The sequence below is a fragment of the Kogia breviceps genome, chromosome 20, assembly GCF_026419965.1.
Source record: "Kogia breviceps isolate mKogBre1 chromosome 20, mKogBre1 haplotype 1, whole genome shotgun sequence".
NCBI classification, from domain to species: Eukaryota; Metazoa; Chordata; class Mammalia; order Artiodactyla; family Physeteridae; genus Kogia; species Kogia breviceps.
In genome coordinates this window covers 11,982,917-11,999,849 of record NC_081329.1, presented here as the reverse complement: position 1 = coordinate 11,999,849, position 16,933 = coordinate 11,982,917, and the positions used below count along the sequence as shown (strand labels likewise).

The following is a 16,933-nucleotide window of genomic DNA, read 5'->3' as shown; positions in this document are numbered from 1 at the left end:
GTGAGTGAAGCATCCCTTTTTGCGTCAGGTGTTGCGTTCGGCGTGGCCTCTGAGGTGCACAAGCGAAGAGCAAGAATGACCTCAGCCTCCCAGTTCTTTCCTCCATCCCAGGTCTGCTTCCTAGGACGCAGTCATCCCGACACGACCCCGGGCCCCGGCCAGCTCCCAGCAACGGCCCTGCTGTGTCGCAGAGAAGAAAAATCTTGGTGTGAATAACATGGATATTCTTGAAAGCGCAAATTCTCGGGGGGAAAGCGGCAGTGCGGGAGGCATCGCTGCGCTTGGTGGTCCTGGGGTGGATTTCGTTCGGCCTCACCGTCGTCATTCTCTCCCTGTGGAACTGTCGGAGAAGGTGTCCCGCTGACAGCAGCCGACTGTTTCTTTTCTTCTATCACTACCCTACGCTGTCTTTTTAAAGATTTTCTTTTCCAGAGGTCTTAGTTAATCACCCCCTAAGGTTTTCTGTAGCCTGTTTTCAGTCCTCTTTCCCTTCAGTCTTGGGTTTGGGGTGCTGATGTCTGCTTTCTTCCTCTAAAGCTCAAGCCCTGTGCACCCCTCTCTGGTAAGACTCCTCATCCAAGGGACTTCCCTGGCGGTCCACCTTCCAGTGCAGGGGGTTTGGGTTCAAGCCCCAGTTGGGGAGCTGAGATCCTTTAAAGTCTTTATTGGATTTGTTACAATAGTGCTTCTGTTTTGTTTTTGGCCACAAGCCCTGTGGGATCTTAGCTCCCCAACCAGGGATCGAACCCGCACCCCCTGCATTGGAAGGTGAAGTCTTTTATTTTTTTAAATTAATTAATTTATTTATTATTTATTTTGGGCTGCATTGGGTCTTTGTTGCTCCACATCCTCACTTAACTTTCTTTTTTTTTTTTTTTTTTTTTTGATAACGCCCATCCTAATGGGTGTGACGTGGTATCCCATTGTGGTTTTGATTTGCATTTCCCTAATGATGATAAGATCGAACATCCTTTCGTGTGCTTATAGGTCACTTGTGTATCTCCCTTGGAGAAATGTCCTTTGCCCATTTTAAAAAGTTGGTTTTTGTTATCGAGCAGTAGTAGTTCTTTATATATTCTGGATATTAACCCCTAAACACTGTTTCCAATTCTTAACTTTCATGGTGCACCATATACAAAGGCACTCCATCCCCCAAATCAAAAGCACACCTCAAGCCCAGAGGTCTCTGTCTCCGCAGCAGTGACCTGCTGCCCGGAGAGTTCACCTTCCCCTCCCCGCAGGTCCAGCTCTGACACACCTTCACTCTGTGTCTAAACTCAGAAAAGCAGTTTGTTTTTAAGTATATTTGGCATTTGGTAGTTAAAGTATTTTTGCCTCACTTCTGCTTTTTAGATTACTTAGAAGAAGAAGAAGAGGAACTAAAATGTGTTGAGCGTTGCCAGGCACTCTTCTGAGCCTCTTACACAGGTGACCTTTTCATGTTTGCAACCCTCTGAGCCAAATGCTCCTGGTGTCCCCATCACACAGGGAGGAAATTGAAGCACACGACTTGAGTCAGGGTCGTACACGGAACAGAGTCGGAGCTGGGCAGTCTGCCTCTGGACACTGAGTTTCGTCTTCACGCCGTGCAGGTTTCTTGTCTGCCTGCGCCAGTAACCTCCTGACAAAATGTGTCGTTGGATTGTTTCTTAGTGCCAGCAGTTATGCCTCTAAGCTTTGGACCAAACGGTTTTGATTCCTACCTAATGATTGTTCTTTGTCATAGCAGAGGCTAGTACCACTTCACAATTTTGTTCTGGTTCATGGGTCATCAAAAATTAAGTATGGTTGCTGTCTGTGATGTTGGAAACCCCAAATCCATCAAGGACCAAAAGTTAGGTAGAACCTGCCGCTCTATTTCAGGAGGAAAGTGGGTGTAGATCTGGGTCACTGCCCTGTGGCATGTTCATGAGGTCCCTTGGACGTCCTAGGAGTCATCAGCTACGGAGGTAGTGACCCAGCTATAAGGGGCTGTGGGCTCGCTCTGGGTGGTGAGCTATGCTGCGCTCTTAAATTCTCAGAGGGGTTACATGGTGTGGTGATTAGCATTCTGGGCTCTGACTTATGTTCTCATTTAATCCTCACAAAACCCCTGTTAGGCAGGTGATCCACCCATAGCTCTGGGTCTAACATCAGCTAAGTGCCAGACACAGCTCTGTGCTGTGGGGACGCAGCAATGAGCAGAGCAGACAAGACCCTTGCCTGGGGACAGCTAACTTTCTAGCCGAGAGAGACGGACAGTAAACAGGAAAGCAAATGAACAACCTCGGATTGCAATGGGTGCCTTGAAAATAACGCGTAGAGTCTTGGCGAGGGGCCACGAGGGCCTATTTTAAGTGTTGGGGTCAGAGAAGGTCTCTTTGAGGAGGTGACACTTGAGGTGATAACCTGAAGAATGAAGAGGAACCAGCCTTGCAAAGGTTTGGAGAAAAGAGGTTTCAAATAGCAATAGCAGTGAGTGCAAAGGCCCTGAGGTAGGAAAAGAGGTCCCTCTAGTCCAGGCCCTGAAAGGAAGCCAGTGCGGCGGGGGCATCGCAAGCACAGGAAGGAGGGGAACTGAAAGCAGTTAGAGAAGAAGGAGGGCCGGTTACCAGGCCTTGTAGCCCAGAATGGAACCTGGATTTTTCTCGGGAGGAAACCAGTGAAGGGTTTTGAGACAAGGAGTGCATATTCCCTCAATGAACCCCTCCTGGTGGCTGCAGGAGGATCTGGGGAGAAGCACGGAAACCCGGCCGGGACAGGCTTACCTGTGTAAGGCAGCCTGAACCAGGTTGGTGGCAGTGGAGATAGAAGACAGTCGCAAGCAGCTGCAGCTGGGCCCCGTCACGTGGGGGGTCAGGAAAAGGGAGGCTCCGGGGCTGAGCACCGTTGGGTGGACGGCGGAGCCCTACTTACCGAGACGGGAAGACCCCGGGGTGTTGGTTTGGGGAAGGGAATCAAGAGGTTGGGTTTGGGCAGTTTCCATCCGAGGTTCCTGCTGGACGGCCACGTCGGGATAGATATGAGTCCGCACCTCGGAACAGGGCTCCCCAAACCCCGGCACCAGTCCGCAGCCTGTTAGGAGCGGGGCCGCGCAGCAGGAGGTGAGCGGCGGGCGGGCGAGGAGCGGAGCTTCATCTGCTGCGCCCCGTCGCTCGTGTTACAGCCTGAACCATCCCCTGCCCTCCCCCGTCCATGGAAACATTGGCTTCCAGGACACCGGTCCCTGGTGCCGAAAAGGTTGGGGCCCGCTGCCTCAGAAGACGAGTCAGGAGACAGCAGCTTGCAAAGTCCGCAGCACAGAAAAGGTATTTCAGGCTGAGGGGCTTAATCAGGCAAACTGGGGACCCGGAAACCTGGACAGGAAATCGAGGCGGCCCCACGCGGACCGCTGGGGACCTCCACAGTGGGGCGTCGATGAAAGAGCCAGCAACGGGGGCTGAGAGTCACGTGCCATGAGGAAGGGGGGAGCCCAGCGCGTGGCGCCCCTGAAGCCCAGAGGGAGAAGTGTTTGGCTAACACAAATCGTCCTTGCTAAATACGAAGGCTGCTGGATTTCCCCCCAAGAGCACTGAGCAGGCTTCCTGCTTTGCACGGGGCTCACTGAACTGGAGGGTGAATCACAGGAGCAACAGCAGTGCTGCTCGGGGACGCTGGAGTCCCTGCTCGGCTGCGGCACCCCTGGCGCGGGTGCGGAACCAGTCGGCTCACGTGCTGCGTTGGGCCACGTGCGCGGACACCAAGGGACTCTTGTTTTCGAGTCTCTTGCTTCCCCGCACCCACGATACTGCTGCCCCTACCCTGTGGGGGCTCCTGCCGGCTGCCCGGCCCTGCCCGGGCGGAGCTGTCACCAGGCCCTGCGTTTGGGAGACACTCCAGGGCTGCCCCAGGCAGCTCGGCCACTGCCCCTGCTGCTGCGTCCCCTGCTGTGCGTCAGATCCACCCAGTGCCCCGCACCCCTCAGTCCTCCCAGCCAAGCAGGGAGGCCGCCATCTCCTGCCAGGACAACCGCACCAGCCTCTTACTCTGCCTCCTTGCCTTCGGTTTTGGTCTCTACTAACTCACCCACTTTCCCTCCACTTTGCAGCAAGAATGATTTCTCTAAGTCATGTGTCTTAATCACGTGATTCACCTGCTTAATCATGCCGATGTGGCCTGTTGCTCTCAAGCCTGAACTGCCGAGTGTACTTAGAGGAAGGCTTGGCAAATGTGACTGTGCATCAGATCCCCTGGGGGAGAGTAAATCTGGAATCAGGCCTGAAATTCTGCATTTCTAATAAGCTCCCGGCTGAAGCCAGTGCTGCTGGCCTGTGCATTACCCTTCGAGGGGCAAAGGAACTGGAGGGCCCCTGCCTGTCTCCCCAGCCTCATCTCTGGCCACCTCCCCAACTCGTCCAGCCATACGGGGCTTATTCTAGCTCCCAGAATGCATGATGCTCTCACTCGCCCCTGGGCCTTTGCACGTGCACCCTGCCTCGAGCACTGTCTTACTCCCCCCCCCCCCCCCCGGCTGGCTCCTGTCCTTTATTTCAGTGAGATTATAGGTGTCACTTCTCCTAGGAAGCCTTCTCCGATTCTCCAAGCCCAGGAAACAAATTGTTGAGCATGTTTGTGGCCTGGCAGTGGTGTGAGGTGGAGGGGTAGGGTGATAATGATCTTTTTATGCTAGGGCACAAGGTCAACGGGGTGAGTGAGCTAGATCATGAGGTACAGGGTGGCAGCCAGAGGGCGGGGGGAGCCGTTTCCTCCTACAGAAGGTTCTAGGAAGAAGATTTTTGTGTCACCTGGGGTTAGAGGGAAGCCTGTCTGACCTGAGCTTGTCTGAAGTGTCCCTGGCTCTTCCACTGCCCCCTCCTCCCTGCTCGCTGAGCAGAAAGGATCCCTGAGGAAAGGACCCTGCTTGCCCCAAATGTTCTGAACAAGGTCAGCCTCACAACTGTGTGTGTCCTCAGGCCACCCGAAAGTCATGTCCGAGTGAGCAAAGGTCATCACAAGGATGAAAACTTTTTCCAGAAAGTTCTTTTTTGACCAGAGCTTGAAAGTGAATCATGGAGACAAGTTTCTACTGTAGAAATTTTATGTCCCTTTTTTCCTTAAGAAAATCTTTTTCTTTGAGGTGTTCTTTCATTTTCTTTTCTCTTTCTCCGCTTACATGCTCCTTTGATCCTTGTACAAGTTACAAAGTTATTCCCTTCACAGATTGGAAGTCGGTTTTTCTTGGCTAGTGAAATCCTGGATTTTGCTAGAATGTTCCTGCCGGGGTTCCTGCACCAGACTCTCTGAGTCCTGCAGGGAGCTGGGAACGGAATCTGAAACATGAGACACAGCATCGTCAGGATGTAGTGATCCGACCTACTTAGCCACGTGATCTCAACTTGGGTAGGAGGAGTGCCAATTAGGTCTGGAAAAAGTAGAACATTAGTTACAGAGCAAACAAGTTTAGTAGCCGGCTATCAAAGCACATGACCTGGGGAGGGAGCTAATGTCATCGCAGTTTGTTCCGATGGGAAAATCTTTCTGCCCTCAAACTTAAAGGACACCGAATAGGACTTCCTTTCTGAATTTTTATTTCCCCTTTTTCTTAAAGGGGGGCATCCAAGGGAAGGTCTCTTTCCTCCTGGCTCCCCCGGCTCGCCCTCCTGGGATGTTTCAAGTTTGTTTTGCAGTGTCATAGTTGTAGATGTCGAGCCGTTGGTCTGTTTGAAACAGATAACGACTTTAGTTTCTTCCCAATGAGAACTGCCAAGTTTAGTGGGTTATAACTGCGTACCCGATAATTCGCAGGTGCTGTAAGAAGTTAAAAAAGAAAGTCGGAAAATTGAAGAAATAAATGATTTTCTTTCCCACGATAGAAAATTACACTCTTTGCCTTAAGGGAAACTTACAGGAATGGATTTGATAAATTATGGCAGAGGATCACGCACATGAAGGGAAAAATGAGTTGAGCAAAGGCAGTTAAGATATGTAGTCTAGGGCTTCCCTGGTGGCGCATTGGTTGGGAACCCGCCTGCCGATGTAGGGGACGCGGGTTCGTGTCCCGGTCCGGGAGGATCCCACGTGCCGCTGAGTGGCTGGGCCCGTGAGCCGTGGCCGCTGCGCCTGCGCGTCCGGAGCCTGTGCTCCGCAACAGGAGAGGCCACAGCAGTGACAGGCCCGCGTACCGCAAAAAAAAAAAAAAAAAAGATATCTAGTCTTATTAATCTTGAACCCACTTTGAACCGACGGTAAATGTTATTGACAACGTCTGAACATGGGTAAGTCGCTCTGGTCTCTGGTTACGTTTTCCAATCTCCAGCGCATTCTTCCTCTGCCCCCTAGTGGACACAGCGCTGAACAGAACATGTGACCGAACGAGCTCCGTAGAAAGAAAAGCGCAGAGGCACAGAAAGAAATGATAAGCCCTTCTATCTGTCTGGGGACCTCCAGATTCTTTATCTCTTGTCTTCACGGTAATCCGATAAGATAAATAATAATATTCTCATTTATATGTTCATTAAACATCAAGCTAATAATCCAAAATATAGCACTAATATATAGATCAACCTACGCCACAGGGAAGATATATTTCCGCAGGGAAGTGTCCATACCCAACCCTTCAGTTTACCCCAAGGATCCAGGATGTCTTGTAGTTCTTTATTTTCTGTATTTGTATTATAAAAGCAGCAGTTTTTTTTTTTTTTTATTTCCCAAACATGAAAGTACATTACATAACTTAACGACCCGCCTCGTAGGTCCTGCGGCCCCTCTGCGCTTCCCCGCGCTGCTCCGGGTTCCCCCGAGACTCCAGACCCGCTGGCTCCACTCCGGTGTTTTCTGCCCCCTTCCAGCCCGTCCTGAGCACTGTCCCCACTTCTTCACAAGCCCAGTGGCACGTCCTATTAATTCTAGCTCTCTGGGACCCTGACTAATACAGGTAGTCATGTCACGAAAGCTGGTCCAGTTAGAGTAAATCTCAGGCCTTTTTCTGGAGAAGGAGTGCTGGGACATAGCTGCTCTCTTTCTCTGAAGGGTGGAATTCCGACGGGAGACTTGGAAGAGGCGCCAGGTGCAGGCTCTGGGCCAGAATCCTTAGATCTTGTGCAGCCGCAGTCACTTCCTGCCCGTGGGGCTGCTCCTTCGTTTCCCCATATGCGAAGTGGGATTCTGGCGCCCACCACAGAGGGTTATCGAGAGGGTTAAATGGTTCCATTCTACTAAACATTGGAACGATGCCTGGATCATAGTAAATGCTCAGTAAGTCCAGGCAATGATGCAGCGGATGGGGATGATGATGGCAGGACCCAGGCTGAGGAAGAAGCTGAGGGACGAGAAGAGCAAGGAAACGGGTTCAGAGCCCTCATGGCTTCTCCAGCCTCTAGATCCAATTGAGCTTGACAGCCATCCTACCGCTGGACTTTTCAGTGACACGAGCTCATAAATTCCTTTATCATTTAAACCTACTTGGGTTGAGATTTTATTTCCCTCCAGAGTGCTGAACCTCTTGTCTTAACAGAAAGACAAGAAGCACAAGCACCAAAGGTTTGACTGTAACCCCTTTCCTGGGAAATGGAGCTAACTTTCCACACTCTTACAGGTGACAACTTTCCGTGATTCCAGGAACCCTATTTCTGTGCATCAGTGGGGAACTACCTTCAAATCCTCACAGGTGATTTACTCTTCTGTGGCAATTGCCCAAATGATTCCTGGATGGATTGAACAGGTATTTCACTGAAGAGGAATCAGGAAGGACCTATAAACAAGGAAGAGATATCAACTTAAGGGAAATGCAAATCAAAAACACAATAGGATACCATTTCAACTTGCTAGTCAGGGAAAAATATTTAAGTCTTGAAAATTCTAAGTATTGACAAGTATGTGGAGCCATGAGGACTTTTACACGCTGCTGATGGGGCTATAAATTGCACAGTCTATAAAACGGCGTGGCGGCTTCCCTGGTGGCGCAGTGGTTGAGAGTCTGCCTGCCAATGCAGGGGACATGGGTTCATGCCCCGGTCCGGGATGATCCCATGTGTCGCGGAGCGGCTGGGCCCGTGAGCCACAGCTACTAGCCTGCGCGTCTGGACCCTGTGCTCCGCAACAAGAGAGGCCGCGATAGTGAGTGGCCCGCGCACCGCGATGAAGACTGGCCCCCGCTCGCCGCAACTAGAGAAAGCCCTCGCACAGAAACGAAGACCCAACACAGCCAAAAATAAATAATAAAATAATAATAATTTTTAAAAAAAACGAAGAAACGGTGTGTATAACTTGGCATTCTCATATAAAGCTGAAAATGTCTATCCCGTGAGACAGTAATAGTACTACTGAGTCTATCCTTGTCTCTTAGATATGTGCCCTGCAAGACACTTACAGGAATGTTTAGCATGGCATTGTTGGTAACTGAAAACAACTGATGTTTCCATACATGGGAGAATGGATTAATAAAATGTGGTGTATTTACTTAATGCATTCCAAAGACAGTGAAAATGAATGATGACATCTACACGCATCAATGTGGATAAAACCTAAAAATCATGGCTTTGAGGAAGAAACAGCACTTCCAAAATACATACCAAATAACATTTATATAACGTTTTAAAACATACAATAATTAATATATCATTTAGGGATATATCAAGGTAGGAAAACATGGGAATGAGAAACACAAAATCAGAAGAGTGGTTACCCGTGGATGGAATGACTGTTGTAAGTTTCCTAACCCAGTGGTGAGCACATAGGTGCTCCTTTTTATCTTTACATTATATATGTTATATTCTTTAGTATGCATGAAATATAATAATTTTTATTGTGGTAAACTGTACATGACATAAAGTTCAGCATTTTAACCATTTTTAACTGTACAACTTAGTGTACAGTTACTTATGTAATTCACACTGCTGTGCAACCATCCACCATTAACCACCTACAACTTCTTCATAATCCCAAACTGTGCTTTTGGCTGTCACATCCAAGAAATCATTGCCAAGTCCAATGTCGTGAAGCTTTTGCCCTATGTTTTCTTCTAAGAGTTTTAGCTCTTACAATTAGGTGTTTGATCCATTTTAAGTTCATTTTTGTTTGTTTGTTTTGTGGTACGCGGGCCTCTCACTGTTGTGGCCTCTCCCATTGCGGAGCACAGGCTCCAGACGCACAGGCTCACCGGCCATGGCTCACGGGCCGAGCCGCTCCGCAGCATGTGGGATCTTCCCGGACCGGGGCTCGATCCCGTGTGCCTTGAATCCGCAGGCGGACTCTCAACCACTGCACCACCAGGGAAGCCCTTTAAGTTCATTTTTATTTATGGTATGATAAAGGTCCAACGTCATTCTTTTGCAGGACAGTACATTTTTTAACACAAAGCAAAGAATCAGAGAATATTAAAAGGGGCCCTCACCATTTACGAATAAAGAAACTGGGGTAGAAATAAAATAATAAGCCAAGCTCACACCACTGCTTCAGGGAAGCAGCGGGGTAAAAACTCAAGGTCTATTTCCAATGCACTACACTACACAACTGCGCAGGCGCCTAAGGACCCAGCGCGCCCCGCCCTGGGTTTGGATCCGCCCCTCGCGGGAAAGCGCCCTCTGACTTTCCCGCACTGGCTCCTCTCCTTCCTCGCCCCCTGGGGCGGTCCCTGGCGGCTCAGGAGTGCGCAAAACGTGCGCGGCGGACGTGGGGTGAGGGAAAACCCGGGAAATCTTTGGCGTCTCGTGGATCCGTCAGGGACTGCTTGTAAGGCGTAAACTCCAGCTCCGCTTTCGCGCCGTACCAGGCCGAGTTTTCTCTCGCGCTCTAGGACCGGGAGGAGCCCTGGCCCTGTAGGAAGCAAGCGAGGGGGCGTGCCCTCGTGCTCGGCCCGGATTGGCCGCTGGGAGCAGCGCGGGATTTGGCGGGAGCTTCGGGAGCTGCGCCGGCGCAGTGAGCGGTGGGCCGAGATGGCCCCGCCGAGGCGAGTTCGGTGCTCGGGGTAAGTGCTGCGGCCTCTCGGAGCGCCGGGCTGGGGGTTCGCTTTATCTTTCTTCTCCGCCGGGCTTCGGCCTCTCGGAGCTGTTCGTGCTCCCTGGCTCTGCCACTGTGCAACTTGTCCTAGTGACTAAACTCTCAGGGCCTTGGTTTCCCCGTCGGTAAAATGGGAATAATAATATCCCCACCTTGGAAGGATTACAGTGAGGTTTAAAGGAGTCAGTTTAAAACCTTGGCCGGCGGGGAGGGGAGAACGTTGGCTAGTGTCAGCGTTACTTTGTGTGGGTGAGTGTAGCCTAAAGTAGACTCCAAATATTTTGAAACAAACCATCCAACAGATAACTTAATGAGTGCCTGTTACTTGTCAGACATTACGTTCTAGTGACGCTTACACTCTGGCTGGTAGTATTCTTATTTTCAAGACCCTGCTTGTTTTTGTAACACAAACCACGGACTGTAAAGCCGAACTAAATCTCCCGCCGCGGGGGCCCAAGCTGCAGCTTGTTATTCTTAAAGAGGGCCTCCAGCCGGGATGAGTCAGGCTTTTTTTTTTTTTTAATCAAAAAGGGCATGCATTTTAAAATAGTTTACAAAACTGCTCTCTAAAATGTTATTCTTCATGGACCCAAGGGTACGTGTCTCGCTGGCGGTGTCTGGAGTGCCTCCAAGGCCCTGTGTGGTCCTGGCTGGAGGGGCCTCGGCGTGCTTCGCGCTCTGGCTGGTACTCAAGGCCTTAAGGAGTTCCACCTGGGCCGTGGGAAGGCGGTCTGGAGAAGGTGCATTTGTAGATGCGGGTGAGGGTGCAGGCTGCCAAACAGCGTAGGGGACAGGCTGGAGCAGGACGAAGCAGGGCAGTTGAGTAAGCCGCGACTAGGCTCCCATGGCCAGTGGGGAGGAGGATTGGGAAAGAATTAGGGGCCTGAAACTCAGCTGACAAGAGTGAAATTTTATCTGATAGGCTAGTGGGGTTTTTTCTCTCTCCCTCCCTCCCTCCTCCCCGCCCCCACACGTATACACGTACATATAACATTTTTGCCTTTGAGACGCCTGACATCTGTTTATCCCTCCCCCTAAAACGCACTAATGCACATACACCAAAATTTTTTACGTATGTTACCACCGAGGTTTCCATCTTTTGGGAGCCTCACCTTGCTCCTAGCCTAAGGTGAGGAGGAAACTTGACCACTTTTTTGAGCACAGACAAGACAAGAAAGGGTGGAAAGAGTGGGTTCAGAAGTTATGTGATCTGGTTTCTCGTCCTATCACTTGGCTGTGTGACCACTGATGTCACTTAACTTTTCTGAACCCCAGAACCATAATTTAGGCCGTAAAACTAGTATCTGCTCTACCTTCTTTTTTGGGTCTGAGAATCAAATAGAGCAATGGTTTTCAAATGTGTTCCACCGGGAACTTGTTGGACAAGCAGACTCTCAGCGGCCACCCCAGGTTTCCTGAATCAGCAGCTCTGGAGTTGGGGCCAAGCCGTCTTGTTTTAACCAGCCCTCCAGGTGATTCTGATACCTGAGGATTGTGAACCACTGCTCTAACAGTTTTCCAACTTTTTTTTTTTTTTTTTTTACTGTAATTCGCAGTAATGATGTTTTACAGCACAGTGGGTACGCAAACATGCACGTACGCACACATAATAAAGCCTAGGGTTTAAGAAATCTTTTCTTTTCTTTTTTTTTTTTTTTTTTTTTTTTGCGGTACGCGGGCCTCACTGCTGTGGCCCCTCCCGTTGCGGAGCACAGGCTCCGGACGCGCAGGCTCAGCGGCCATGGCTCACGGGCCCAGCCGCTCCGCAGCACGTGGAATCTTCCCGGACCGGGGCACGAACCCGCGTTCCCTGCATTGGCAGGCGGACTCTCAACCACTGCGCCACCAGGGAAGCCCAAGAAATCATATGTTTTATATTCTCTTGTATTTATTTATTTTTTTAATGCTGGGGGAAAACCTTAAAGGACATGATGGGGCAGTTGATGAAACTTGGATATGGAGTGTAGATTAGATTAATGATGTCAGTGTTAAATTTCCTGATTCGGAAGTTGTACTGTGACTACACAAGGTAACGCCCACTTAGGAAAGACACACTGCAGTGTCCCCAGTTTACCATACACAGACACACAGGAAGCAGGTGAGACAAAATGTAAACAGTTGGTGAAGCAGATAAAGGGTATACAGAAGGTTCGTAGAGTATTCTCAGCTATTCTCTAAGTTTGAAATTATATCAAATAAAGAAATACTTGTTCCACAAAGAAATACTCGTTCAGACACTAAACGGACTTTGCTCTCCGCTAACGGGTGTCTGCAGGGCACTTTTGAAAGTCAGGGCCTGTGCGTGGTGGTGTAGGGCATCCCCCCAGCCCTGGCACCATGCCTGTACCACAGAGGATACTCAAAGCATAGTCCCTGGCGGGATTATTTCCTGCCTCTCATGTTTCCACTTTTCTTCTGGTCACTATTGTCATATCTTGTTTACTTTAAGCTCCGTTGAAGGTACGCAACTTTATCCTTTTATCCTAATGCCCACTGGAGGGAGCCTGAAGGGCGGAAAGAGGGCAGCTCTGGGTTTGAACTGATGCAGATGTTAACGCAGGCTTCCCTCCATCCTGGCCGCGTGTGGCTTTGGGCAGATACACATCTGGAACGTGGGACTCACTTCTACCTTGAGGACTGTTTCAGAGATAAATGAGAAAATGTGTGTAAGAGAGCCAGGCACGGATGGAAACGGGGGTCCAGTGCTTGAGAAAGAGAGGTACCTCTCTTGCTCATTTCTGCAGAACACCAGCTGTTGCTGTTGATTGCGACTTCAGGGACAAGGATGACAGCAGCATTAGGAGTTTTCTGTGTCCCTGAGGGCAGAGCTGTGCTATTTATACGTAGGTGTTATGAGTTGACCTATAAAAAATTTAATTCAATGTGTGAGATATGGGTTCTACTTTCTAAAGGGATTTTGCCATTACCGGAATTTCATCATGTGCACATTGTCAGTGCAACTAACAAGGAATGTAATTTGGAAAGAAAATGCTTGGATGAGGTGTGATTCTGGTGTTTCCCCCAGTTATTTTTAAGTATTTCCTAACTCTTGTGTGTGGGTTTTCTGTTTCCTAGTACGAGATATTCAAAGAACACTATAGGAAGAACACATTCCACGAAAGATGTAAGTTATCTTTTTTATATTTTAATATAGTTTTTCTCGTAATTGACAATACAAAGTAACGTTTTATAGGAGACTCGGAGTCTCGTAGACTTGGTAAGCTCAGTGTTTTCTTGTAGTGAAAAAGCATATTCCTTTTCCTCCTGCCCTTTCCAGTATAATGGAGAAAATGGCCGTTGTTAACGTTTTGAATCTTTTTTTCTGGGCCTAGGCTGGTTTCATTTTCATTTGGATAATCGACATCATTGAACAATTGTACAATGTTCTGTATTTTGCTTTTGTTACTTATGGCCATTTCTCCATGTTGTTATAGTTTTCCACAGTTTATGATTTCATAATATTCCATTTAGTTTCACATTCACAGGGTATTTTTACTTCAGGGTGGAGTCTTAGAAGGAAATGTCTGTGAAAGGCAGGTGCGTTTGTTTAACCCTCGGGCTAGCTCAGTTCACAGTATTTTCCAGCGGCTTTTGTCCAACTGGCCTTGGAAATTCATGTGAACAACCTCTGGTCGTGCCTGCTTGGGGGTGCCCGGGCGCCGGGAGTTCTCCCTGCTCTGTGCCCTGCCCCTGGTCTTCTCTTTTGCAGGGTCTCTCCCCTCGGCTCCCCTAACCCCCTACCCGTTTGGAGGGGGCCCTTTTCCTCTCGGGAAGGGTTTCTTCAGCTTTCCGGTCCTCTTCCCTCCTCGGGAAGGCTGCTGCCTTGCACAGGCCCATTTGCTTGGGGAGGATGGAGGATGTCAGCTCCTCTTTGGCGTTCGTTCTACCCCCCCACACTCCATGAATAGTTTTTCCCTGAGGGTCTGTGAGTGGTAGTTTCTGTTTTGTCTCTCAGTTTTATTCCATCTCCTGTATAACTTCCAGAATTTCTTCATATTTTCCTGTCTGTTAATGGCAGCCCTCCACATTTTCGAGAGCTACTGTGGATGTGTCTCTCATTTTCTGTATGTTGTCTTTCATTGGGATTTGAGGGGCAGTCTTCCTGGGGCTTATTAGTATATTGCACTGTAAACCCTCATCTCTCTCCTGCAAGCAGGAGTTTTTAACCTCTGTGTTTAGGAACTTTCCTGGGCATGTTTCTGGGGAGAGGCCCACACGGGCTCAGGAGTTGGCAGGCTGTGGCCTGTGGGCCGGATCCAGCCTGCCTGCTGGTTTTGTAAAGCCCTGCGGGCTAAGGGTGGTTTTTATATTTTTAAATGACTGAAGTAAAATCAAAAGAAGAGTGTCTCATGCCATGTGAAAATATGAAAGTCAAATTTCAGTATCCACACACAAAGCTTGACTGCAGCCCAGCCGTGCTTTTTCCTTCTGCGTGGCCACTGTCTGCTTTCACCCTGCGCGGCTGCGCTGCGTAGTGGCACCAGTCCCCACGGCCCGCAAAGGCTGATATACAGGTGACCCTTGAACTGGGAGGGTCCACTTCTACCCGGATTATTTTCAGTAGTAGGTTCTACACTATCCGCAGTTGAAACCGCAGATGTGGAACCCCGGATCAGGAGGGCCGACCGCGAAGTCACACGGGGGTTTTCGGCTGTGCGGAGGGTGGGCGCCGCTGAGCCCTGCGTTGTTCAGTGGTCAGCTGTGCTTACCCCCCGATCCTTCATAGAAAAGCTTCCCAACCCCTGCCTCAGATGATCAGAAGAGCCTCTGCCCCCCAAGAGTGTGAAGGCTCAACTTCTTAGGCAGCGGTGATAGCAGGAGGATCCTTGCCACGTAAATCAGCTTTGTAGTGTTCTTTTGGGGAGGGCCAATTCAATGACTTTGACCTTTATTCACTTTTAGGAAGCTGGCCAAAAGCACAAGCCTACCGATGTATTTGATTTTCCTAATAATTCTGGGATCTCAAGCATCAGCAGGCTGGGTGAAAATGAGAAGGAGGAAGAACCCTATGAAACCTTTGGTTAGTATTTTAAATCTTTATCCTAAAATCTCTAAAGTGGTTCAAGCGACAGCGTTTAGGCTGTAGTTACTAATACAAATATAGAAACGCCCTCAAATACAAAAGCCGGGTTGTCTGCACATGAGTACGGTGTTCTGGGGAGTCTTTGATAATTTGAATTAATTTTTCTCACTTCTAGGTACGTTGGAAATAAGAACTCTATTAAGAGTTGTCAGAGTGGAGCTCTCCTAGTAGCATTTGTCAACCAGCCAGCCACACTAGGACACCTGTTGTAGACCTTTGTAACAAGAGGAATATAAAATATATTTCTCCCTCCATACCTCCAGCAGTCGCTCGGTAAGGGGCTTTCATTTAGGAAGGAGCGGAGGGACAATTTTTCCTTTTCTTAAACACACAGAGGCAGAGGATGCTTCAGGAGAGCTTCACCGTGTTCTTGGGTGTTAGGAAGACAGGACTGGCCCCTGGCTGACCCGGGTTTGTGAGTTGTCCAGGCGGGACAGCTTCTGTCAGTGTGTCACTGGCCCCTCTAGAGGCCACAGATGATACAGAATGGGCCATGTGCACCCCCATCTAGAACAGCAGTAATCAGACATTTTTGCCAGAATAAGTTTTAAGGGAATTTTGAAAACATATAACTTCTCCCGTATTTTTAATTTGGCATCTGCTATTTCTAGTCTAATTTTTGTTAATAAAAGAAAATATTGTACACTTTGTAAGATGAAAAGTAATCATTACCAGAATACCCCTTTTATTATGACTTGATAAAAATGTTTTAACTACTCATCTAAAAGAAATCATAATTTTGAAAATTGAGATGTAATTCACTTGCCATAAAATTCACCCTTTTAAAGTGTACAGTTTAATTCACTTTTAGTATAGTCACAAAATTGTACAACCATCACCATCTTCTATTCCAGAACGTTTGAATCACCCCAGAAAGAAGCTCGGTGCCCAGTAGTAGCCACCCCTGTATTCCCCTCAGCCCCCGGCAGCCATAAATCTCCTTCCTGTCTCTGGATCTGCCTGTCCTGGGCGTTTCAATTCAATAGAATGGTGCACTATGTGTGTGCTCATATGTGACTTGCTTCTTTCATTTAGTGTAGTATTTGCAAGGTTCATCTACGTGGTAGTATCAGTACTTCATTCCTAAAAATGTTTATAGTTCAATAATCCATTGTGTGGATAGACCTCATTTTTTAATCCATTCATCAGTTGATGTACACTTGCACTGTTTCCACTTTGTGGCCATTATGAGTTATCCTGCTGTGAACGTTCACATACCAGTTTTTTGTATGGACATGTGTTTTCATTTCTCTTGGGAATGCCGTCCCTGAGTATCCATGTGAGGTTGGTTCCAGGACCCCCCGTGGATACCATAGCCCGAGGATGCTAAAGTTCCTTATATAAAATGGCATAGTGGGCACCTCCCTGGTGGTCCGGTGGTTAAGACTCCACACTTCCGATGCAGGAGGTGCGGGTTTCATCCCTGGTCAGGGAACTAAGATCCCACATGATGCGTGGGGTGGCCAGGAAAAAAACAAAAAACAAACAGAAAGTGGCGTAGTGTTTGCATATAACCTGTGCATACCCTCCTGTTCGCGATCAGTCATCTCTGGGTTACTTATAATACCTGATACGATAGAAACGCTATGTAAGTAGTTGCCTGTGTGCAGCAAATTCAAGTTTTGCTTTTTGGAACTCTCTGTATATTTTAAACAATATACATTCCTTAAAAAAAAAAATTTTTTTTCCCCAAATATTTTCAATCCATGGTTGGTTGAATCTGTGGTTGCAGAACCCACGGATATGGAGGGCCAGCTGTACACCTCAGTCATGTGGCGTTTTGAGGAAATGTTTACACGGCAGCTGTACTGCTTTGCGTTCCCCCCAGCTATGTATAAGGGTTCCAGTTTCTCCACATCTTCATCCACTCTTGTTATTATCTGACTTTTTGATTCT

At 48.6% G+C, this 16,933-nt stretch overlaps 1 protein-coding gene across 3 annotated transcripts in view; it reads left to right on the top strand.

The window, feature by feature from the left end:
* The first annotated feature begins 9,829 nt into the window (after positions 1-9,829).
* CENPU (centromere protein U) overlaps positions 9,830-16,933 on the top strand; it is a 32,622-nt gene continuing 25,518 nt past the window's right edge. For 2 of the 3 annotated variants that reach the window (XM_067022708.1, XM_059049357.2), the window contains exons 1-3: positions 9,830-9,922; positions 13,030-13,078; positions 14,857-14,974. In XM_067022708.1, the coding sequence (XP_066878809.1) occupies positions 9,891-9,922; positions 13,030-13,078; positions 14,857-14,974 (199 nt within the window). In that variant the 5' untranslated portion in view covers positions 9,830-9,890. The remainder of the gene's footprint in view (positions 9,923-13,029; positions 13,079-14,856; positions 14,975-16,933) is intronic. The other variant, XM_067022709.1, reaches the window with a different exon arrangement.